The sequence below is a fragment of the Vombatus ursinus genome, unplaced genomic scaffold, assembly GCF_900497805.2.
Source record: "Vombatus ursinus unplaced genomic scaffold, bare-nosed wombat genome assembly UNPS02010193.1, whole genome shotgun sequence".
In the NCBI taxonomy this organism is placed as follows: Eukaryota; Metazoa; Chordata; class Mammalia; order Diprotodontia; family Vombatidae; genus Vombatus; species Vombatus ursinus.
In genome coordinates, this window is record NW_020949971.1 from 2,398,961 (window position 1) to 2,423,945 (window position 24,985).

General features: G+C 55.5%; 1 protein-coding gene across 8 annotated transcripts in view; it reads right to left on the reverse strand.

Annotated features, from left to right (window-relative positions):
• The window catches only part of MTUS1 (microtubule associated scaffold protein 1), a 128,190-nt gene that overhangs the window by 8,104 nt on the left and 95,101 nt on the right, over nucleotides 1-24,985 (reverse strand). For 7 of the 8 annotated variants that reach the window (XM_027853640.1, XM_027853636.1, XM_027853637.1 and 4 more), the window contains 7 exons: nucleotides 16,090-16,156; nucleotides 9,009-9,223; nucleotides 6,095-6,200; nucleotides 4,642-4,715; nucleotides 4,431-4,526; nucleotides 1,894-2,010; nucleotides 225-322 (listed from right to left, as the gene is read on the reverse strand). In XM_027853640.1, coding sequence (XP_027709441.1) covers nucleotides 225-322; nucleotides 1,894-2,010; nucleotides 4,431-4,526; nucleotides 4,642-4,715; nucleotides 6,095-6,200; nucleotides 9,009-9,223; nucleotides 16,090-16,156 — 773 coding nt within the window. Of the gene's footprint in view, nucleotides 1-224; nucleotides 323-1,893; nucleotides 2,011-4,430; nucleotides 4,527-4,641; nucleotides 4,716-6,094; nucleotides 6,201-9,008; nucleotides 9,224-16,089; nucleotides 16,157-17,387; nucleotides 17,510-24,985 lie in introns of those variants that run through there. The other variant, XM_027853643.1, reaches the window with a different exon arrangement.

Below are 24,985 nucleotides of genomic sequence, written 5' to 3' on the forward strand. Positions count from 1 at the left end.
GAGAGAAGGGGGGAGAGAAGGGGGAGAGAGAAGGGGGGGAGAGAAGGGGGTGGAGAGAGAGGAGGGGAGAGGGGAGAGATAGAGAGAGAAGCAGGCACCCCAGGCAAAGCTGAGCAAATCGCCCTGTCCCCTCCCACCTCAGTGATCCCCTCCGACTGCTGGTGGGGGCTCGATGGGCCAGGGAGCAGGCAGGGAGGCCCTGAGGTCAGGGCGGGGGATCTCACCTGGAGATGGCCACGTGCTTGTCCATTCGTGCTTTCAGCTCCTCATTCTCCTGCTGGACCCTCTTCAGCTTGTCCACCAGGGCAGTGTTGCTGTCCACCTTGGTGCAAAGCAGCTGGTGGTCAGAGCTCATGTACTTCTTGGGCAAAGACAAACCCCGGCCCCTGCCCACCCAGAGCTTGGCACACACAGCTAATTCACTGTGAAGGGAACCTGACAGCACCAAAGGGTCCCAGCCTCTGGCGATGTTAGCCAGGAAGCTGCCCATATGAAAGTAGACACTGCTAGGCGAGTCCCTAGGTCACCGCAGACCTGGCAGAGACCTCAACTCCCAGCTAGGCCAAACCTGCTCTGGACCAAGAATCCTCTCCCAAGTGTCTCTGCCAAGTGGCCCTCCTACCTCTGCTGGAAGCCCTGCCAGGAAGGGGCACTCAGCCCTTCCTGGGGCAGCCAGACCACTTTCCCACTCACAATCCTTACCCACAAAGAATGGAGGGGTCTGACCATATCCACCTGGGGCCCATCTGCTGCCTGGGGCCTGTCTGGCACTGCCAGGCACTGATGCCAATGGATGGCCAATGGCAATGCCCCATAAGGGCAGAGGTGACCAAGTCCTGCCAGTCCTCGGCACCATGCTTCCTAGCTCCACGTTTCCTTTCACCAGATGTTGGGGGAGCATCCACCAAGGGGCAGGGCTGCCCTGGACCTTCCTCCGAGCTTCCTTGTGCCCCTCGGATGCCTTGGGAAGGAGGCAAACTGCTCCCCCAGGAGAGGCCGACAACTGCTCCACACATCTGGTCGCAGACTCCTCCCCACTCACTTTCCCAAGAGGAGATGGCCTGGCACCTGAGCTTCCCAGACAAGGTGGGGAGCAGGGGCCAGCCCTGAGACCCTATCGTTACAGGGGCTCCCTCCTGTGGGGAGAGGCTGGGGCAACACACCCAGCAGGCGGGTTAGTCAGCCAGCGGGAGGAGCTGACCCCGGGCTTTCTGAGGCCAAGGCCGGCTGGCCGCCCGCCCACTGCTCCTCTACAGTGGATCAGTGTGCTGCCCAAGGAAGGGGGAGACCACGCATGGGAGCTGGTGTCTTTGTTGCGGTTGTTTTGTTCTTGTGACAGTCCTGCTCCAGATCTGAACCAGCCTCCTGGTGACTGGGGCAGCCTGGGCACCGACTGGTGCCAGCCAGAGGCAAGCACAGCCAGGCCAGGCCCACGCCAGCTGCGGTCCTCCTCCCCAGCCCGCCTCCCACTTGGGCTGATGCACGCACTCCAGGGCGGAGGCTGCCAGAGCCACAGACGTCACACCACGGTCCAGGTGCCACGAGGGCCCAAACTTCTCAGTGAGCCAGACCCTCCCCTAGTGGTCCAGAGGGCAGCTGCCAGGCAGACTCAGCCCAGGCCACTTACGACTGGTTCTAGTGTCCTCCCACTCTCTCCCTAGTCCACAAAGAATAGAAGAGTTTGACAATGCCAATGTCAGTGACCTGTGCTCCTTCCCTCTTAGCAGTGGGTGAGGACCCTGGCTGGCCGGCCGCGGCGGGCAAGGACCTTGGCCGGCCACAGCGGGTGGAGGAAGGTCCCTCCCCGCATTCACATGCCTGGCGTCCTGGTGCAGGAGCCACATGGCAGCCCTCCTGCCCATGGGATCTGGTGACCTAGGGGAGGCAGCTCACCAGCTTCTCCATCTTGAGCAGTTTGACGTCCTGCTGGTGCAGCTTCTCATTCTTGATCTCCAGCACGGCCTTGAGGCTCTCCAGCTCCCGTTCCAGATACATGATCTGGGGGTTCTTCTGCAGAGATAAGTGGAGAGAGCCCCAAGGTCAGGCTTGGTCTCCAGCCAAAGATGGCAGCCCCTCCACTCAGAACACATTGCCATTTACAGAATGCTTGCAGGTAGGAGGCCCCCATAGTAACATCCTGAGTGTACAGCTTGGGAAACCGAGGCACCAGGTGGTGAAGTGACTGCCCCGGTCAACCAGCTAGTAAAAGGCCATGCTGGGACTCCAAACCTCGGCCTATCTCCAGGGCTCCTCTGCCCAGGCACACCGACTGCTCAGAAATCGATCAGAAAGAAAAGGAGATTGACTCAAGGCAGCGGGCTTTGCCTTCCAGGTCAGGGGCAACTCCTGAGCCTCAGCTCCTCTTCTGATACATAAGGTGATGGTCTTTCCCAGCTCAACTGTCAGCACCAGAGCTGGGGCAGGGGACGGGACAGAGGTCATGAGAAAAGGACATGAAGCCTCTTTGGAAAAGCCTGCCCTTGGCCATGAGGAGGCGACGTCATCCACACCCCCCAAAGAGTCAGTTCAAGGAAAAGCCGTGCAAGTTGCACCACCAGACACCGGGAAGCGAAAGGGAGCTGGGAGACCTTAGGGAACTGCAAGGCACGAGGAGAAGAGAGCTGGTCCAAGGACCCGGGCTCAATCCTGGCTCAACTACTTGCTACCTGGCCAGTCACTCTTCTCCCTGACCCTCGGCATCTTCATCAGACAATGAGGGGATTGGCCTAGCCATCTGGAGCTCCATCCCAGCTCTGGGTCAGCGATTCTATGGTTGAGGCCGCTGTCTTGGCAGAGATGAGGAAATGGTCTATAGAGGCGAGGTGACTCACCCAAGGTCACACGGACAGCTACATATGAGGAGTCGGCTCTCTCTGGACATTTAGTCTGGCAGCTTTTCCATTAGGTCACTGCCTCTATTCCAGCTGCTACCCCCACCCTCACATAGGCCTTCTCCCCTCTGCTCTCTCATCTTTCCAATCTATCCTGTGGATGCTGCCAGAATAATTTTCCTCATACACTAGTCTGCTCGGGTCACCCCTGTGCTCAAAATTCTTCTGTTGCTCCCTAGTCCCTACCAAGCAAAGCTCTATCTGTTCTTTGGCTTGGCATTCAACATTGTTACCTTTCTAGCCCTGTGTCCTATCACTCCCCTCCATTCACTCTTTATTCTCCCACCACATTGGACTATTTGCTTTTCCCCATACACACTTCTCTACCTCGGCATCTCTGCACCAATAGGTCCCTCTGTGGGGAATGGCATTCCCCCCTTTCTCTTGGTTGCTATTTATTCCTCTTCTAAATCACACTGCAATGCTCCTCTTGCAGGAAGCCTCCGATGGGGACCCTTCACGACACATGGCTTGCTCTTCTCTTTCCAACTCGCTACTTTGTATTACACTCATTGGTGCCTAGGTCAGTCTCTTCCAAGCACAATGAGAGCGCGGTGGGGCCTAAATGAAACCTTGTATCTCCTCCAACACTGAGCATGGATGTTTTGCAGACTGTAGGTACCATATGCAAGTCCTGCACACAGTAGGTGCTGTATGTTGAGTTGAGATGAATTTTTCTTAGGTCAGGTTTTAAGAGCAGCTTTTCCAAACCTGTCTGACACTGGCCCACTTTGCTCATTTCTGCTATCCTATTAGACACATCCCCAAAGCCATTGTAGACAGGTCCCCTCAAAAACATATCCCCAAGGTTGATGTAGACAAGGACCCCTCAACACATCTCTAAAGGTGCTGTAGGAAGGGATCCTCCCGGACACATCCCTGAAGATACCAAAGACAACCTCCACCTGGACACCTCTCCAAAGCCAGTGTATACAGGCTCCCCAACAGGTATCCTCAAGACAGCCATACACAACCCCCCACCCTAGACATTCCCAGAGCTGCTGCAGATAGGTTCCCTCCCCTGGGCAGACATCCCCCCTACCCCAGACATCCCCCCCCAGACATCCCCAGAGCTGCTTCAGACAGGCTCCCTCCCCTGGACAGACATGCCCAGAGTTGCTGTAGACAGCCCCCCCACCCCAGACATCCCCAGAGCTGCCGTAGACAGCCCCCCCATCCCAAACATCCCCAGAGCCGCTGCAGCTACACCTCCCCAGAGCTGCTGTAGACAACCCCCCTACCCCAGACATCCCTAGAGCTGCTGTAGACAGCTCCCCCACCCCAGACATCCCCAGAATTGCTGTAGACAGCCCCCTACCCCAGACACCCCCAGAACTGCTGTAGACAGCCCCCCTACCCCAGACACCCCCAGAACTGCTGTAGACAGCCCCCCCACCCCAGACATCCCCAGAGCTGCTGTAGACAGCTCCCCCACCCCAGACATCCCCAGAGCCACTGCAGCTACGCCTCCCCAGATGCCAGGCTTTGCCCTCCATCCCCGCCCCTAGGCCGCAGCCTCTAGGTGCTGCCATCACTCACCTGGCTGGCCTTCTCTCTGGAAGCTGCTTTCTGCTCCTCCAATTGAAGCCTTTCATTCAGAGCATCGTTCTTACCCTTCAGATCGTGGATCTCTTTCTATGAACAAGACAGATGACATAGGACATCCAAGGTGGCAGAAAATCGGTCATGAAATGAGGGACCCCTAGGTCTGCCCTCGCAGGCCAGGGGCCTGGTCTGGGGGGTCGCTCACCTCCAGCGACTCACGCTTCTCAGAGAACAGCTCCTCCAGGGACGTCTTCTCCAGGTCATGGCTCTCCTTGATTTCTGAAAAGAGGCGATATTCCCGAGGCCAGTGACCTCCATCCTGGGAGACCCAGCCCAGCCTCAAGGTGACCCCCACGACGAGCCCACATTTACTCCATTCAGGGGCTTCTCTGGCTCTAAGTCAGAGTTCTCCAAACTGGCTGACTGGGGCCCTGAACACTTGACAGCTTAGAGAATGTACGAATGATGTGAGTCCCCAGTGTGTCCAGGTGAAGGAAAGGTCTGGGGACTCAGGGAAGCGAGGCAAACAAGGCCTGCGCTCACGCCTGGTAAGGCTACTAGCCCCCTCCCCCAACGCTATTGTAACAACCCTCCTGCCAGGCTCCAACGGGCTGCAAAGACCCTGCCAGTATTTCTTCCCCACCTGGGAAGAGAGGAAGCTAATATGAGATAAGGACAGGAGGGTGGGACATGAGGAAGGGACAAACTTCACTTGGATCCCTACTCTAGGGACCAACAGCCTCGACTGGGGGGAGCCTCAGGATGGGGGGCAGCCTTCCGTCTCTTCCTTTGTCCCGTTTTTCCTGCACAAAGCTTGTTTGCATGTTACTGACGAGAAAACTGACGTACAGAGAAGTTAAGTGGCTCTCCTGGGGTCACACAACTACTAAGTGTCTGAGGCTGGATTTGAACTCAGGTCTTCCTGACCTCAAGTCAAGCATCCTCTCCAGTGCCCCAAAGGCCAGTCTCAAAGTACCCATAAAATTCAGGTTAAGAGTGTGGCAAATTGTTGTGCGATGACTGACTTTGGTAGACGTAGCCCTTCTCAGCAACGCAAGGATCTAACACGTCTCCCAAGGCCTCGTGATGAAAAATGCTATCCACATCCGGAGAAAGAACTACGGAGTCTAAATGTACATCGAAGCAGACTATTTGCTATTTTTGTTTCTTGTGTTGAGTTTTGTTTCCTCTTTCTGGTGGTTCCTCCTATTGGTTCTAATTCTTCCTTACAACATGACTAATGTGAAAATACGTTTAATAGGAACGTATATGTAGAACCTATATCAGATTGGGTGCTGTCTTGGGGAGGGAGGTGGGGAGGGAGAAAATTTAGAACTCAAAAGCTTATGGAAGCGATTGCTGAAATCCAAAAATAAATTAATAAAAAAAAGAGTGTGGCAAATATGGGCTTCTAGGTCACTCTAAGGCCAGCGTTCTACCTCCCAGGCTAGCCCTGAAGAGAACCCTCTGTTTGCACCCCAGGGAAGGACCCAGCATTGGACGGCAGCATCACAAGGAGGGGCCCGGAGCATCTCCAGGCTAAGGAAGGCAGCAGCTGCGTCAGCTCTCGGGAGGGTGGCCCCAGCGGCTTCTCTCTGAGCTAGCAGGTGATGCTGGTCCATCACTGGCCATCTGTGAGGGGGTGAGAGCTTTCTTACCTGTGAGGGAGGCTTCGTAGGCCTTCTTCAGCAAATCGACTTGCTCCAAATGGCTGGACTCGACTTCCAACTTGAAGGCTTCGTGGGCAGCATTTAAGTCATCAACCTGCAGGGGAAAGCCCTGTCCGTCAGGATCAGATGGCCGTGGTACCGCACAGAATCAAAGCTAGGGTGTCATCTGAACGCTAGCCTCATGCCTTGGGGAGCACACAAGTCTAGCTGTGGCCTGTCCCAGGCTCAGCCTCAGGTCACCTGGCCGGGGGGAAGTGGGTCCTCAGCAGACTGTGGGCCACTAGGACCAGAAGGTTTCCATCCACAGCACATCACTGAGATTCTCCAGGAAGGTATGTTGGTGTATTAAAGCAAAAGGCCCCAGCTTGGCTGCAATGGTTAGAAACAGTCTTAAAGGGGTCTTAGAGGGAGGGGGGTGCAGCAGCTCTCTCTGGCAGCACTAGAGGTGGGGGGTGGGGGGGAGGCATGGTGCCGGAGATGGGGGAGGGGTGGGAGGAGGAAATATGAGCCTTCTCTTTTTCTTCAAACCGGAGCTTTAGGGTGAATTTAATTTTAAATGCTAATAAAACCAATTAAACTTGGTAACTAAGGTTTGGGTTTTTTTTTTTAATGACCAACATAAAGCTATCTGGAACTCAGCGATTCCCTGGTGCTGTGTCCCCTTTCACTATCTCAGGCCTTTCCTCCCTGGTGTGTGTGTGTGTGTGTGTGTACATGTGTGCACCTGTGGTATGCATGTGTGTATATGCATGTACAAGCAGATACATGTGTGCACCTGCATGGTGTGTATGTGTACATGCATGTACAAGTAGATAAATGTGCACACCTACATGGTGTGTATACATGCACGTACAAGCAGGTACATGTGTGCACCTGTATGGTGTGTGTGTGTACATGTGTATATGAGCACCCATCGCCACAGACAGTTCGGTTCACCTGGGACACTGCACACTGAAACTCCAGCGGCACAGTCCTCCTCGAAGCCCTGGGGCGTGATGGGGTCTCAGAGCTGCATGAGGGGACCCCCTTCCCTCTGAGCTTGCTTCCTCATCTGTCAGATGGGGACCTGCGCACAGCTCCCCGCCAGGCTGCGGACACGGCACTGAACAAACAGCAGCAGCACTTCCCATCAGAGCTCGCGGGGGAGCTGTCTACAGCAGCTCTGGAGATGTCTGGGGTAGGGGGGTTGTCTACAGCACACACTTTTGAGTTCTAAATTTTCTGACCCAATCTGACATGTGTGTACATTGTGTACCTGTATGGTGTGGGTGTACATGCATGTGTGAATGGGTACATGTGTGCACCTGGGTGGTATGTGTGTACATGTGTGTATGAGCAGGTACATGTGTGCACCTGTGTGGTGTGTGTACATGTGTGTATGAGCAGGTACGTGTGTGCACATGCATGGTGTGTGTACATGCTTATATGAACGAGCACATGTGTGCACCTGGGTGTTGTGTACATGCATGCATGAGTGGGTACATGTGTGCACCTGGGTGGTATGTGTGTGTTCGTGTACGTACATGTTCAAACACACACACACACACACACACACACACAATTTCCTCTTGTATACCTGTAGCCAATGTGCACACTGACGACCCAATTCTGCTTCATGGATACCAACTGCTCATCACTTCTAAAGTGCTTACTGGGCACCGGCAGCTGGCCTCAGGTCCACTTTGGGGAGACAACATGCCGTGACCCTCTGGACCTTGGGCCTCCCGCCTCTGCTCGCCGGGCCCTCCTCCCCCAAGCCCTGCTCCATCTGTGCCCAGGGCTGCCCAGGCGATGCTCAGTGCTCTAAGCCCAGGGCAGAAGCGGTCAGTCTGCCTGCGGCCCGAGGGCCCATGTGGCCGAGTCTTCCTCCACAGACTGGCTGTCAGCCACCAGAGGTGGTGGCAGGGCCCGGTACCAGGCTGTCAGAGGCTCCGTTAAGTGATGGGGGGTTAGCTGGGACAGCAGAGGACTCGGGGGCACCTAAGAGACAATTGTCGGGGACTCGGAAGAAGGGTTCGAGCTTCTCTGCTTGGCCGAAGGCAGAGCCAGCAGGAATGAGTGCGAGTCGTCTGGGACTGATTGGGGTGGGAGCGAGGCAGCACTCCCTCTCAAAGTGGGGTGCTGGGAGAGGCAGAGGGCTCCTGCTCATGGAGGCTGGGGAAGCACCTAGCCGAGAACAGCATGGCTGCTGGCCTCTCTGCCTGGAAGCCCTGAGTTCCTCAGGGCTCAGCTCAAAGGGCTCTTCCTCCAAGAGGCCAATCTCAGTCCCCCAGGCCCACCCAACCCCGCCTGTGATCACAGCAGATCTCCCCAGCGGAAGCCAAGTTGGAGACTGTGTGGTCGAGGGCACAGCACGCCAGTATATGTCACCCAAGGACCTGAGTTCAAATCCCACCTGGCCTCAGTGGACCGCAGTGTCCTCATCTGTCAGTGAGGAGGCTGAATAAGGAGATTTCTGACCAGCGAATGGTGCCTTTCGGGCCTCCCACCCATCGCCACAGACAGTTCGGTTCACCTGGGACACTGCACGCTGAAACTCCAGCGGCACAGTCCTCCTGGAAGCCCTGGGGCGTGATGGGGTCTCAGAGCTGCATGAGGGGACCCCCTTCCCTCTGAGCTTGCTTCCTCATCTGTCAGATGGGGACCTGCGCACAGCTCCCCGCCAGGCTGCGGACGCGGCACCGAACGAACAGCCGCAGCACTTCCCATCAGAGCTCGCGGGCAGGCATGGCGGCCGGCGCTTTGTGACAGCAAGCCCAGGGACAAGCTGGACTTCTACACTCATTAAGACTGAAAAAGCACACTGCTCTTCTGGGCTCATTTACCCGGCCACAAACCTGAGGCTCAGGCAGGAGACCGGCCTCCGCGGCTGTCTCCCCAGGCCCCCTCCTGAGGCACTCACCTGACTCTGCAGCTGGGCCTGGTACTTCTGCACCTCCTGCACACACACGCTCTGCAGCTTCTCACACTCGCCCGCGTAGTGAGCCTTCAGCTGGCTCTCCAGCTCTGCCAGATCCGCCTGGTGCTGCCGGTTCAGCTTGTCCACAAAGGCCTGGCACGCGGCCTGCAGCTCGTTCCGGGCCTTCTCTAGCTTCTCGCAGGCGGCAGAAGCAGTGACTAGAGAGAGGGCCCCAATGTTGCAGCCAGGGCGGGGAACACAACAGGAAAGAGACCTCACTCTCCCAGCTATGAAAGTCCCGTTTATTGGGCTCCCCGGGGCCAGCCCAGCCCAGAGAGGCGAGGCTGGACCAGCAGGCTGGTCACCAGGGGAGGACCACAATCCAAGGAAACTCTCCCTGACACCCAGTGTGCTCCCAGAGGGGAGTGGACCGTCCTTGGCTGGAAGTGAGCTCCCTGTCCTTGGAAGTCTCCAAGCAGAGGCCAGGGATGTGAAAGTGGGGATGCTGAAGCCCCTTCCAATCCGAAGTGCTGGGACTGCTGGCTCGGAGCCATCTCAGGGGCTGGATCTCCCCTGGAACCTGTGGGCCCATGCTCACCTAGCCTCGGCTGAAAGGCAGGCCTCCGGGGAAAGGGAGCTCACCCCCCTCCCAGACCACCTGTTCCAGCCAGGAACCCTTTTCTCTGCTCCTAGGGGCCTTATTTTAGACCTGCCCCCGCCATTTCTGCCCTTGGCCTCTTGTTCTAAACTAAGGACCAAACAGGACAGGGCTAATTCATCCAGGGAAGGGCCCTTGAAACACTTGGGGACAGCTGTGACACCCATCCCTCCCCAATCTTCACATCATCAGGCTGAACACCACCATCACACAACACACATACAAGCCACGTTCTTCTCCAATGAGGAAGCCAGTTAGTATCCAGAGGCACAGATCAAGATATAAAGTCAGAAGAAAACAATGTGGAAACAGCTACAAGCAACGCCTCAAAGAAAAATGCTATTTGGACTCAAAACAAACAAGAATTCCTAGAAGTGTTAAAGAAAGATATGAGTAGTAGAGGAAAAATTGGGAAAAGAAATGAATGATACAAGAAAATTATGAAAAGAGAGTTAACAGTTTGGTAAACAAGACAAAAAATACTGAAGAAAGTAACACCTTAAAAAAAATGGCCTAATTGTAAAAGAGGTACAAAATCTCATTCAAGAATATAGTTCCTTGGAATACTATTATGCTATAAGAAATGATGAACAGGTTGACTTCAGAAAAACCTGGAAAGACTTGTATGGTCTCATGCTGAGTGAAGTGAGCAGAACCAGGAGAACATTGTGCACAATAACAGCCACATTGCATGATGAGTAATATTGATAAACTTAACCCTTCCTGGCAATATGAGGATCTAAGACATCTCCAGAGGCCTTGTGATGGAAAATGCTATCCACATCCAAAGAAAGAACTATGGAAGCTGAATTGCTATTTTTTTCTCTTCTGTTGAGTTTTGTTTCCTCTTTCTGATGGTTCCTCCTATTGGTTTTAATTTCTACTTACAACATCACTAATGTGAAAAAATGTTTAATATGAATGTAAATGTATAGCCTATATCAGATTGTGCACCGTCTTGGGGAGGGTGGTGGGGAGGAAGGGGGAGAAAAATTTTAAACTCAAAAGCATATGGAAGTGATTATTGATAAATCAAAATAAATTAATAAAAAAAAAGAATATAATTCCTAAAGTTCCTTCCTCCCTCCATCTCTGCCTGTCCAGATCCTGGTCACAGCCATCTTCCGGCTTCCAGACCATCTCTTCTCCTTCCTCAGGGAGTTCATCCCTTGGGCTACAGCCTTCCTCTCCACCCAACCCCTGGCTCTCTGTTCAGCTGCTATCCCATGCACATAGAAGTGCCCCCCAGTGTCCAGCCTTCGTCACCTGCACAAGAGGAAACCCTCTGGGAGCAGTGAGTATCTCCCAGAAGGAGGTGGTGACCCGGAGGTGGGGGTGTCCTGGAACAACAGCGGTCTTTAAGCTGCGGCAGGTCATCCCCACTTGAGCCAATCAGCACTAAGTGTGCTCGGAGCCGTCTGGCCACCGATCAATGGACCCCCGTCACACACCCCCGCCCCCTTGGCACATCCTCATCCACTCAGCCCAAGTTACAATTTCCCGTCACTGACGGGCTTCCTAATTTAAAACCTGGTGACTCAGCGTCACCTCCTCACATCCCATCAGGGCAGGGAGCTCACTTCGGAAAGCTCAGTAGCAATTACCACCCTTTACAGGAAGGCGCTAATTGGGCTCGACAGATAGAATACTGAATTATAGTTCAAGACAATAGCTCATCCCCTCCCCCCTTTCTCCCCTCTCCCCCATACGGGGTCAGAGCTAAAGGCAGAAAAGATGTCATCTGGCCTGGGGGAGGCTGGAGGGCCAGGAGGCTCTTCCAATCGTCCCCAGGGACAACCTTCAGTGGTCACATACTTCCAGGCTCTAACCCATCTCACGTCACCCCCATTCGCCTTCAGCCCTGCTATGTGAGAGGCCCCAGGAAGAGTCGGGATACAAGGCTGGCCGGGAAACACTCCCGGTCCTGCAGAGGCAGGGAGGCCAGGCCAGGCCAGGCCAGTGTGAGGGATGACGTAGGCAAAGGCACAGGAAGGGGAGGGAGCAGGAAAGAAGGGAGATCAAGAGTGGCCCAACATGCCAGCACAGACCCATGAAGGGGACTCGCTCCTGGGACCCAAGGCCAGCCACGCTGGCTGAAGTCTGAATCGAAAAGGCCTCGAATGCCAGGACCAGGAGCTTCTACCTCACAGTGTGGCAACGGAGAGCCACGGAGGGCTTTGGAGGGGAGGAGGAGCAAGCTCACAGCTGCACCCAGGGAAGATTTCACTGACCCTGTGGGAAAGACGGAGGACACCGGGCACAGAGTGGAGGCAGGAGGACCGTCAGTAACCACCTCGGGGCTGGGGAATGGAGAACAGGTGGGCTTCCGAGGTACCCATCGCCACGTGGCACAAGCAGTCATTACCCGAGGGGCAAGCTAGGGATACTTCCTGGAGGAGGCGGATGGTGAATGAGGCATCGGGCAAGAAAAGGCTGGGAAGGGAGGGCGGCTTCCGGGAAGAGAGGTGCTTGGACTTTGTCCTGGTGGTGGGAAGTCTCCTCTGGGGCTGCAGCTAGAACAGCAATAACCCTCTGCCCACACCAAGCCCACAGATGGGAGGGAGCTGGTGAGCTCCCCGGGACAACAACATCCTCACTCTGTGGCCGGCACACAGTAGGCACTTAACTCTTGGTGGCTGACTGTAGTGTGGGGGGACATCTGGGCAGATCTGCCAGGGCACCGGCCTCTTCCATGGGCCAGAGACACGCCTCCCTCCCTGACGGGGGTCAGTCCACTCGTGTTGGGCCTGGCCAGGGGCCCAAAGGCCTGGCTCTTGCCCACACCTCAGAGCCATCTGGCCCCTCCCCCTTCATCTCTTTCAAATCAATAGTAGCCTTGCTTCTGGCGGTAGGACCCCTCCCAATGACTCCCAGACCAACCACCTCTTCCTGGCCACCATCCCAAAATGTCGTCTGCTTGAGCGAAAGCAAGGACATTCACTTGTCTTCTCATTCCTATTGCCACGCACATAGTAGGCATTTAATACACAATTACCCATTCATTCATTCACTCTTGAGGATGGTCAGTGACTGACCTACACCAACATGCAATGGAAACGGTCCTTCCACCAGGGCAGTCACACCTGGGGGACCAGGCCAGTGGGCACGCAGTAGAGAAAAGTCTTTCCTCAGCCAAGCTGGAAAATCCAAAGGGGCCAGGAGCAGGCCAAGTCCCGTGGCCAGCCATGGGCAGGACAGGGGCAGAAGGATGGTGCACTGCACCACATGGGCAGCTGGTCAAGAAGGGGGCAGGTACTCGACTCCGCCACCATCTGGGCAAACAAGAACACCCTCCAGCAGCATGGTGAGAATGACTGAGTCAGAAGAAGGCACTCAGGACACGGTCTCCCAGCCCCCAGAGCTGTGGGCCTCTCCCTGCTAGCTGGCCAGGCTCTGCGCTGCCCAATGAGGCAGACTGCTACGGAATCTGAGCGTCCCAAGACACCCCCGTCCACGTGGAGGAAGGTTGGGGGCTTCCACTAATGCTGTTCACCGCCACCCCACCCCCACCACATTATCGAACCCTGGACCAAGCCTCTGCCGGGGCTGGGGGGCTCTGGTCTCCCCAAAGACAGGGCCTGGGAAGCCTTGCTCTCAGCCCTTCTGGGGCCCAAGCCATTCTGCAGACACTGGGCTGTTTCAAGGGCATCCGAGGCAGCCCAGCCCAGCTGCTGCTGCAGAGGCCCATTATGTAATGGGGGCCCCAGTAATACGGGGGATCAGCAGCTCATCTCAGCTTTCAGACTATCACGAAAGCAGCCCGCCAGGCCCTTCTCACCTTCACCATGCCTGAAAGGGCCTGGCACAAGGCAGGGAGGTACAAAGGCGAGGGGGCAGGCGGGGAGCCCTTACCTGAGCCAGCCGTAGGAGTCCCCATTGAAAGGGCAGTGAATGCTGGTAGTGTTCCGCCCAGAATGGCCGGCCTGTGCTGGCAGGAAGGAGGCCAGGCCGGGGCAATGGCCCCCTTCCTCTCCCGCCCTTTAGAATCAACGCCAGGAAACAAAGGCGGCTTCTTTCCCCCTTTTGTCTCGCTCCCACTCGCCACCTTGTCTGGGGCTCACGCGGCAGCAAGCACAGCAGCCCCATCGGGGCCCAAACTGCCCCCTGGCCTCTACGCCCTCTCCCCAGCTCAGCCCTCTCCCCTGCTCGCATGGCCTCCCCCTGGCTCAGGCCTGGGCTGCTCCAGCAGCCAGCCCAAGCCTCTCCCCACTGGGGTCAGGCCGCCATCCGGCTGCCCAAGGAATATGCTCCAAGCCCAGGTCTGATCACCTCCCCTGCTCAAGAAGGTCCAGTGCTCCCTATCCCCTTCAGGGTCAAAGGCCACCTGCTCTCCCATCTAAAGCCCTCCGCGGTCCAGCTCCAAGCTGAGTGGACAAGAGCAGGTCACAGCAGAACAGCTGGGCGTGAGCCCAGCATCATTCCTCGTGGCCACGGGAGCCACGCAGCCCCTCTGCACCCACCCTCCCACCTCTTGCCCCTTCTCCTTCCCATGCTCTGGGATGCCACGAGGGCCTGAGGATGCCACAGGAGGGGAAGGAAGCATGAGGAGCAAGCGACCTGATGCCTGTGGGATTCTCTGCTGGGAAAAGGGAGGGCCAGGCCAGCAATAGCGGCCAAGGAGCTCGGCCCATCACAGACACTCCCTGGTTGTGACCCCGTCAGTCACAACCAGGCCTGCCCTCCCCTTTACCACCCTGTCGCTGCACGCACACATTCATGCACAGCAGGAGGCCTCCAAGGGTCCAGACACTCTCATGAGGCTCTGGAAGGCTGGGGCTGGAGAGGTCAGGGCCCTACGGACCGGGACACCGCACCGCTCCACATCTGGTCACCTGGCCCCAGCAGAGCCACCAGTGAGGTGGGGAAGGGGATCTGTCCACCAACTGCCAGGCTGGGGTTGGTCCCAGGGCTGGGGGGCCTGGGCTCCATCAAGGCAGCCAGCCCCCTTCTGCTGCACGGCCCCTTCCCCTACGCGGCCCTCACCTTGGTTTTACAGAACGATGTGAATGCAGATCCATGTAGCTTTCACTTCCTCTGCACCTCAGTCAATAAAGAAATTGGTGCCTACTATGTGCCAGGCACTGTGCTAAGTGCTGGGGATCCAAAAAGAGGTCCCTAAAGGCACTGTCCACACCAGCTGCCCATTTTACAGATGAGAAAATTGAGACTCAAGTGAGCAAAGCGAATGGCCTGAGGTTGTACAAGGAAGTACCACAGTCAGGACTCCAACCCAGGTCTTTGCCTCAAAGTCTAGCACCCAGCACCCAGCCTGTCTGCCCTCCCTCCATCCCAGGGGCATGCAGGAATTGCTTGGGTAGCCCAAGCATGTGTGCCACACCAGCATCTGTGAAACATTCCACTAACCCTTCAGAGAACCTGAAGGAGAACAGGGAGGCAGCTGGGTTGATCAGTGGTTAGAGCACCAGGTCAGGTCTGACCCCTACCTCGGACACTTGCTACCTCCGTGACCTTAGCACTTCACTTCTGAAGCCTGTCTCCCCCTCTGCAAGGGGGTGGGCTGGTCACTGCACCAGAGGAAGGCAGGCAGCTCCTGCAGAAGCCAGTGCCAAAGGAAGGCTGGGCCGCGTACCAGCAATGCCAAGTCATCGCCCCTTCTATCTGGACGGGCTCGTGTCTTAGTCACCGGCTGTGGATCAGCCGGTGGTGCCAGGAATGCAGCGAGCTCACGGCCAAGCTGCCTCCCGACACCCCAGAGAAAGCCAGCCTTGGCTGGGGGAGGGGCCAGGGAGCAGCCCACAAGGACAAAGTCAGAGCAAAAACCAGCATCTGGGGCTCAGACAGACCCAGAGTCAGAGACACACAGAGAAAGAAAGATGAGACAGAGAGAAGTATGACAGAGAGATGTGCATGCAGGACAGGCAGACGCTCCAGGACAGACAGATGTGCCCAGGCACAGACACAGTCACAGGGACACCCAAAGTGAGCCAGAGACAGACACACTGGGGCAGCCAATGGCCAGCCCTAGAGGACAGCCCTCCACACACACATACATACACACACACACACACACACCCCAACATGCTCACACACACACTCGCACGTGCACACACACACACTCACACTCACAGGCACACACTTAACAATATTCTCACACACACACTCGCACGTGCACACACACACAGGCACACACTTAACAACATTCTCACACACACTCGCACGTGCACACACGTAACATCATTCTCACACACACACTCGCACGTGCACACACACACACATACTCACAGGCACACACTTAACAACATGCTCACACACACACTCGCACGTACACACACACACTCACAAGCACACACTTAACATTCTCACACACACACTCGCACGTGCGCACACACACACACACACACACACTCACACACACTCACACTCACACACTCACTCCCTCTCCCTACCCTCAGCCCCCTCTCTTACCCAGCTCTCCCCGGAGGCTGACCAGCTCTTGCGATAGGGCCTGGTGCTGTTTCAGAGCTTCCTCCCTCTGCGGAAGAGACACATTGGGTTACCAGAGTGTTTACATGAGGGTCCCCTTCAATCAGACCCACATTTGTTACCAGGAGGAAAACGAGACTCCCGGGGGAGTGGAGGGAGCAAGGAACCAGGATAGCAATCACTCAGATTCCCAGTTCACGTTGTACAAAAGCAGGGGCGCCTCTGCCGTCGTTAAGGAAGTGAGCCCGGCACTGACACCCCCCACCCCCCAATCTCTGTCTCTTTATGGAGCCCAGTCCAATCTTCACTCCAGGCAGCAGCGGCAGCAGCAGCCAAGGCCTGGGTGGGGCTGTGATGGCCTGGGAGAGAGGGAGGGGGATGGGGAAGAGGATGGGGCTGTGATGGCCTGGGGGAGGGGGAGGAGGATGGGGAAGAGGATGGGGCTGGGCTGCGCACATCCCTCCCTCCCAACACACAGCCAGCAGTCTCTGGGCCACTTTCAGGCTGGGGGCCAAGGACCCTTGCCGCTGACCGGGTAGCCCCCCACCCCCCTACCAAGGAATCCCAGCCCTCCACCCACAGCCCACACCCCAGGGAACAGGAGGCGAATCTGCTCAAGGTAAATATTTGATGTCCTGTTCCCTGGGGCTGCTCAGCCATGTGCACTAACTCCAGCACGCGTGTGCACTCCAAGTATGCAGAGGTCCATAAAAGTTTTCCACCAAGCCCCTCCCGGCTCCAGGCGCCAGGAGCCAGGAGCCCCAACCCTTCCGAGGCAAAGGGAGACCAGGCTCGAGTAGAGCTCTCTGGGGGCTCCCCAACTCTCCCCTCCTTGTCCGTTGGCTTAGCTGAGGACGGTCTCCCCCCCCCCAATTCTGCCCTGGCCAGAGCCCAGAGAAGGGCGCTCAGGAAAGCACCAGGAACAAGGCGCTGTCCGCCTGCCTGGCACTCAAAGGCTTCTTGGGACCCCTTCCTTCGAGTCCCCCTAAAGAACAGCACCCACATGTCCACCTGGGCACACACCCAGGCACCCTACTCCCCCCTCTGAGCCAGGCCACGCTGCCCCCAGAGAGGCAGCACCCGAGGGCTGTGGGCCGGCAGGCAGGGTTCCCTTGCCTTCTGCAAAGCCGACCCGGCTCCAGCAGGTGCAGCTGCATCCCTGCAGGATGGGTGTCTCTCCTGCAGTTCAGCCAGCAGCAGCAGGGGCCCCTTCCCGGCCAGCAGCCGCATGCCCCAGCCCTTGCCCCTCTCCCCCTTGGGAGCCAGGGCCCCCCCATTACCCTGGTAGCAGCGCACGGAGAGGACAGGCACGGCCGGCTGCCCGAGCAGCCCATTTCCCGGGTGTGTGCTCAGGTGCTGGGGCCGCCCCCTGGGCCAGGGACAGCACAGAAGGCAGGCAGGGTGGGAGGGAGGAAGCCAGCCCCGCACTTCAGTTACCTGACAGGCCCACTGCCCCCTCCAGCTCCCCGAGCGCTCAGGCGCTCTCCCAACACGGGCAGGACACTGCAGCTCTGGCCCGCCCTCCCTCCCTCCCTCCCTCTTTCCTTCCCTCCCTCCCCCAGCAGTCAGGAGAGTTTCCTTAAAGCCACAGCCTTCAGGGCAGTGAGGCCTCTGTCACTGATGAAAAACGAGCCCCAGACTCATCGATTGACTGAGGCCGCCTCAGATATCAGCTGGCGGTGGGGGAGGAATGAGGCCTGGTCCCCATGGGCATCATCATGGGATGATGTGGGGTGGGGGGCTTTAATTGAGGCCATCAGATTTTTACACTCATTAACATAAAAGGGAACCTCATTTCTGGAATTCTAAAGAGAGCAGCAAAGGAGGCTGGGAAGGAGCCAGGAACATGCCGCACCATATCCCCAGGAGTGAACGGGGCCCTGACAAATCCCCAGAAGCCAGCTGGGGTGTGCCATGTGGACCTGGCCAACAGGGAGGGGGCCGCCCAGCAGCCCCACTGACCAAGGGGCCCTGTCTCTACTACATCTGGTAGGTGAAGCGGGCACAGACCCTTCCAGAGGGCAGCACCTTCCTGCCCACTGAGTCAGCAAGCGCTTCTGAAGCTCCTACTGAAGAGTGCTAGGCACCCAGCTGACCAGCCACCCTAGCTCAGGGCCCATCACCTCTCACCTGGACTTTGTAACAGCCTTTGTCTCCCTGCCTCATCTCCCACATAACCAACAAACAGGCTCGGGCTGATCTTGTCTCTGCCCTACTCAAAAACCTTCCGTGGCTCCCAATCACTTTTGGCCTGACATTCAATGCTTCCAGCCCACATTTCCTGCCTCATTTCACATTCTTCTCCCCTTCATCCACTCTGCTCCAGCCCAACAGGATTGCTAGCCATTTCAGGATCTTGTCCTGCCCTCTCTGGACTCCAGCACTCACCCAGGCCGGGCCCTAATCTCTTCCTGTTGAGATCCTCAACTTCCTTTGAGGCCCAATTCAGATGCCACCTCCTCCAGAAAGTCATCTCTGATCTCAGCTACCTCTTAAAGTACATTAGCCAGACCTTCCCTTGGTCCTTCTCACACCAATCATCTGTCATACTGGCATGGGTGTCCGAGCACATTCTCCCTGCAAAGGGCCTCATGTGGTGGTAAAAGCACAGGATTTGGAACCCAAGACAAGCCCAGATGTCAGCTCCACTATTCACACTGACATCCTTGGGCAAGTGACTCCAGCCTGGGTCTGAGAGGGGGAGGAGAGGCTTACAATCCCCAACAGCTCAGAATGCCACACTCTTGGCACCTCCCTGCTCAGGTTGGCTGCCTTATCCAGGGAAGATGCTCTCACTATGTGACAGGTGAGAAAGGGGAGCCTGGAATCCATCTGCCAGGATCTACTCTGAAAGTGGGTATGGCCTCATTTCCACTGAAGAGGCTGGGTAAGAACACACACCAGAGCTGTTCTGACAATACAACCTGAGCTGGCTAAAACTTGTGTGCAAAGCAGCCCAGAGAGCCAAAGGCTGCAAGAGATGGCCCCTGAGAGCCAGGCTCTGGTGGGAGGAAAGATAACCTGTGCTTGTTTCCCCCTATCACACACACACACACACACACACACACACACACACACACACACACACAGTTCCAGAGAAGGATCCCCCAGATGTCTGTGAGCAACACTGCTCTCCAATAACACTTGCTGAACCTCATGACAACTCCAGCACCCGGCTGCAGCTACAGGGGATCAGTCACTGAACATTGTCCAGACAAATTCATGGAAAATAAATGGGAGCCTGGAATGAGCACTAGGATTTCAGGAGGCCAGAAACTCCCAGGAAGCGAGATCGAGAACTGGACCTTGTCCCACCCCTTCATAGTACAGAGGAGGAAACTGAGGCTTACAGCAAGAAAGTGACATCCCAGATCATCCTGATAATAGGAGGCAAAGGCAGAACTTCCTGCCTCCACCTCCAGGATTCTAACCACTGCACCACACTACTTCTAGATGTAACACAGGGTATGTGAAAACACCCCATGCCATCAGCTTTGGGCTTAACATGGCAAAGAGGGTTTTGTGGGGAACAGTTCAGCCTCTATGTGAGTGGGCATCATGTCCCGCCATTACCATGCCCAGGTTACTGGTCCTGTGTTTCAGGAGGGCTCCTGCGCTTTCCCACCTCTCAGACTCACACTGACACCTGCACCCCATATCCAGGCCACCACCAATTCAGGCTGTCCATTCCCCCTGCTGCATGTCTTCATCCAGGAATCTCCCAGCTGGTCTCCATGCCTCGGGGTTCCCCTGACACACTAATGCTCCTAAAAGACCAGGGGGCCATTCAAACCACAGATCATCAGACAAGGAGATGGGGAGGGGGGTCATGTAAATGTGACTCCAACAAGAGACGGCTAGCTCATATGCTACAGACATCCTTGCCCCCTCCAAGGTTAAAGGAACTGGTGGAAGGTTCGCTTTTATGTTAATGAGTGTGAAAATCTGATGACCTCGATCAAAGCCCCCTGTGATGATCCCCATGGGGGCCAACCAGGCAACAGGTAGAGCCCCTCTGGAGAAAGGATCAAGGGCTAAGCTCCTGCCAGTCACTGCCCGTTCAGGCTCAGGTCCTCCAACTCAACAGCTGCACAAGCCCACCAGGAGACACAGACAGAGAAAAGCTTCCTCCCCTGTGACACCACCGAGCATTTACAGAGCACCCAATGTGCCAATGGAACCTGGGCCTGAGGTTCGAAGGGCTCATACCAACCAGGACCAATGTTTGATGGTGAGCTCTCTAATCACCTTCTTTAGCTTACAACAGGGGTGGGGAACCACATGACCTTCTAGGTCCTCAAGTGCGGCCTCTTGACCGAGTCCAAATTTTACAGAAGAAATCCTTTTATTTGTTCTGAGAAGTTTGGATTCAGTCTAGGGACCACACTTGAGGACCTAGAGGGCCACACGTGGCCTCAAGGCTGCAGGTTCCCCACCCAGCTCATACCATCCCCAACCAGTGCGGCCTCTGGGGAATCACAGGATAGAGCTTCAAAATAGCAGGTATAATAATGTCTTACACATACATATAGGTGTGTACACATACACATGATCTGTGCATATGCATATATGCTTATATGTGGAGATACATATGTGCACATATCTACCTACCTATCTATCCTCAGACCCTGTACAAGCCCTTAAGGGAACATCTGCACCCACTGGGCAGAGAACAGCCTTTTCTCTACCCTACAGAAAGCACGTAAAGGACTCACAGTAGCCCAAGAACAATCACTATCATTTCCCCATTTCTTTAGCTAGTCCCACTTTCCCCCAGGTTCTTCCAGCTGCACAGCCGTGACTCTATGATTTGGGCTCCGGGAAGAACGTGTTAGCAGGACAACCGGACCATTCCAGTGAATACCACCTTTCACCGGGAGGCCCACACATGCACACCTTTCCAGAAGTTCATTGCCCGAGGGCCTGACTTCCCAGAAAGTGGACAACTCCCTTTCCTTTGGACTTGCACTGTCCAAATAACCCAAGGTAATAGGGGCAAAGGCCAGGTCTTTTGGCTCCCTATTTCCGGGCTTAAACACCCTGGCTGTTCAGTCACATGGTTAACAGAATCCAGCCCCAGCTGGCCAGGAATTCCTCTCCTCTCTCCAGAAAGCTGGGTTTCAGAACTGCCCCAGCCAAAGCTTTTCCCCTCCCTCTCTCCAGGAAGCTGGGGCTTCAGACCTCCCACTTCTCAGACCAGAGGGGTCACTTCTCAAGGATGCCGTGTATGCCACGGCCTTCCCAAAGGCCCTCTGCCCATCCCAGGAGCCCAATCTACCTTAGCTCTGCTGCACTCTGGCCTGCCATGTCCTCCAGGAAAAGGCTGGGTAGAGGATAGAAACCCTCCTTTCCAGGACAGCACAAAAGCACAACCCCTCCCACGCCAGCCCTGGCCAATCGCCTCATCCCATCACCAAGTCTCGTCCTCTATAGGAAGAGGCCCTCCAAAGTCGAAAACAAAGGCCCGTCTCTCTGTAGGCTCTCGGAATAGATCCTGGACCCCTCCCTTCAGCAGATCCCCTTGCAGGGGAGCGCTGGGTGGCCACAAGGACTCCCACCTAGCAAGGGCATCCAGGCTGGCTGCTGGGGTCTCACTCTGGGTCTTTCCAGGCAAGATTTTGATGCGAATGTCCTGACAAATACCAGACTTGAATGTTTCCCCATACAAAGAACTGGAAGTGAGGATTGCACAAGCCCTTTGCATAAGGCTTGTGGTGCAACTGTTACTTTTGTTTTTAAACTGTGTAACGAGTTATTCTGCACTCCTTTCTAAGCTGTCCTGCTTGTCAGCATCTCCCTCTGGATTTCCTTCTGTCCTCTTCTGGACGTTTCTAAACATTTCACTGACTCCCTTTCTTTTCCTCTCTGCCCAAAGGTTTGGATTATCAAGGCCTGTGGTGGCCCCAGCTTACGTGGCTGCACCCACACAGGAGGCTCTGTGTACAGTGAAGAGCTGAGGCCCTCGCAATGGCAGACACCCTAGAAAATGCTTCTGCTTTGGCCTTGTGCATCCTTAGCCTCCTGCATTAAGGAGACAATGAGCTGCTCCAGGGGGCACGAGGAGCCATAATTTAAGTAGGAGGCCTGCACGAGAGACACCCGGTTGGCTGGGAGCTGTCCAGAAGCACAAGGGCTGTGGTGACACATGATGGCAGGGGAAGTTCAGGAGAGTCAACGAGGCACGCGGCAGGGCTCCGCCAGCTGCCAGACTGGGCTGCTGCTAGAATCTTTTTTCAATAACTTGGACTCTTTCTGTACCTCGGGTTGCCCCCAAGAGTCATCCTGGCAGATGCTCAGAGAGAGGCTCCTTCCCATCACGCCTCCAGTCTCCCCACTCCTTCAGATTCTCTAGCATGGGAAGACCACCCTCCTCTTGCAGAAACAGGCAAGTCATACAGGGTCAGGTAAAGGGGCCAGCATAGGGTTGAGGACTGATCAAGGGTCAACTCACATCAGGATAATCCTGCACACCATGCAAACTTTGTTTAATTTTAATTAAGATGCCTCTGGTTCTTCCATTGGCACATAGCCTGCCTATCCAGGTAAGTCAGCCCTTTGTTTAAGGTCAGACTCATCAAAACAACCAAAAAACACAAAGCAAGTCCAGCAGCCCATCAGTCCATTGGCTGCGGGTCCAGTGCTCAGGAAGTGCCCAGCTTCAGGGAGCATGGCATCACCCTCATCCCCTTTAGCTGGGGAGCTCTAGCTACGAGATACAACTACAGTCAGGCAACAAGCATTCGTTAAGCACCTACTATGTGCCAGGCACTGTGCAAAGCTCTGGGGATAGGGGCAGCTAGGTGGAGCAGTGGTTAGAGCACTGGCCCTGAAGTCAGGAGGACCTGAGTTCAAATCCAGCCTCAGACCAAACACTTGACACTTACTAGCTGTGTGACCCTGGGCAAGTCACTTAACCCCAATTGCCTAAAAAAAAAAAAACAACAAAGCTCTGGGGATGCAAAGAAAGGCCAAAGCAGTTTAATGGCATGACAACACGCCCACAACAATGTACATACAAGAAAGATGCATCATAAATAGCATGGGGGGGGACAACACTGGAGTCTGGGGCCGAGGAAGGACTCCTGAGCGGAGATTTGAGGGAAGCCTGTGAAACCAGAAGGTGGAAGGAAGGAGGGAGTTCATCCCAGGTATGGGGGACAACTATGGAAGACGAGCCAGAGATTCCAGGGGTCCCCCAGGCCCATCAAGTTTTTGGCCTCTCAGATAGAGGCCACTTTACCTAAGACTGGGCAAGGGTGTGGTTACACTGCCCTTGGTGGGACTTTGGGGAAGGTAAGAAGGGTCAACCCTAACTCACTTTTCTCCTCTTTCTCTCTGGTTTCCTCTAAGAGCCTCCAAGGCTCTCTATCTCCTACATGGCCCAATCATTCATTGAATAAGCATTTACCATCTACCAGGCACTGTGGTAGGCTCTGGAGATACAAAGACCAAATTGTAACACTCCCTGTCCTCATGAAGCTTACATTCTAATGGGGGAGATGCTCAGTATCTCTATAGGAATGTACAAGGTAGACAAGGAGTAGGTGACCTTCACAGGGGATGCAGGAATTGATCGGCTCTTTGAGAAAATTCCAAGGGACATCTCTGTAAAGAGAAGGTATCTGTCCTTGGCCCAGACTTGCAGGAAGAAGGTCTTCACACAAATTGGGTTCCTGGGTTTCCCAGACATTAGCCTCTCTAACTGCCCTCCCCATCGCTTCCCCAAAGGGATCACAGGTTCAAGTTTGATGCCGTTGTGAACCGTTGGCCCAGTTTTAATTCATTAGCCCCAACCTCGCCCAGCCTCTGGGGCATCTTCAAAGTGGGAGCATCCTGGCCCAGAGGGATGGAGGAAGAGGGGAGAGGTTCTGCAGATTTAGAATTTCTAACCCTCCTAGGGCTCCGGCTTCATGCTATCTGACTTTCTCACTATTTATCTTGGGTGGCAGCTCCTATCCTGTCCTCTCCAAGACAAAAGGCATTCTGCGTGGCTGAGAAGACAAACAAGGTGGAGCAGCTGTACTTTCTCTCCCTGGCCCGTTATCACTGCCCCCTTCACCCTCTTCCCTGGCCCCAGGCTGAGCTAGAAGCCATCCTGGATAGCAGCTGGGCATCAGGGAGACTGCAGCCCTGAAGGGCATTCCCAACTGCCTAGCCTCATCTTCCCCCTTTACCCAGGCAGCTTAGCTGCCCCCATGCTTGGTCAACATGGCAGCCAACAGCTCCATTCCTTCAGGTGAGATGGAGGCCTTATCATCTGCACCCTGTATGGCCCTGGCACCATTATCTGACCCACTTACAGTGCCTCAGGCCCTCTGCACTTGCCTTACAAGTGAGCCTTCCTCCACATGTGGACTTTCCCAATCCAACTCTGAGCTACCCTAGAGCAGGGGCTGCCTCCACTCTTTTATTTGTATTCTTAGCACTCAGCACAGTGCTAGGCACATAGTAAGCCCTTAATAAAGGTTTTTCATTCATTTTTAAGGGAGCTAAAACACATACACATGCACACCCATTTTCTGCTGTCCTTAGTTTCCCATGTCAGCCGCAGTTCATTCTGAGCTTTAGTCTTCCTAACGCCATTTTTACAGGACCTCTCCCTCCTGTTCGTTCTCCATTACCCACCTCATAGCCATCATCTGAAACAACTAAGTTAGCTGGCCAGTTCCTGTGCACCCTCACTGCACTCTTATTTTCTTTCTTACTGGAAGCGTCTCCCTTCTGTCTTTAGAATTTCGTTCCTGAGCACCGCCCTCCCTTCCAGGACTCTCTTCCCATGCAGCCTTGCAGTCCATGCGAGCCTTCCTATCTGCCAGCTAAGCACAGTGTTGGACCCAAAGCAGGCATTTCTGTGCACCAGCTCACTGACCGACTTTCC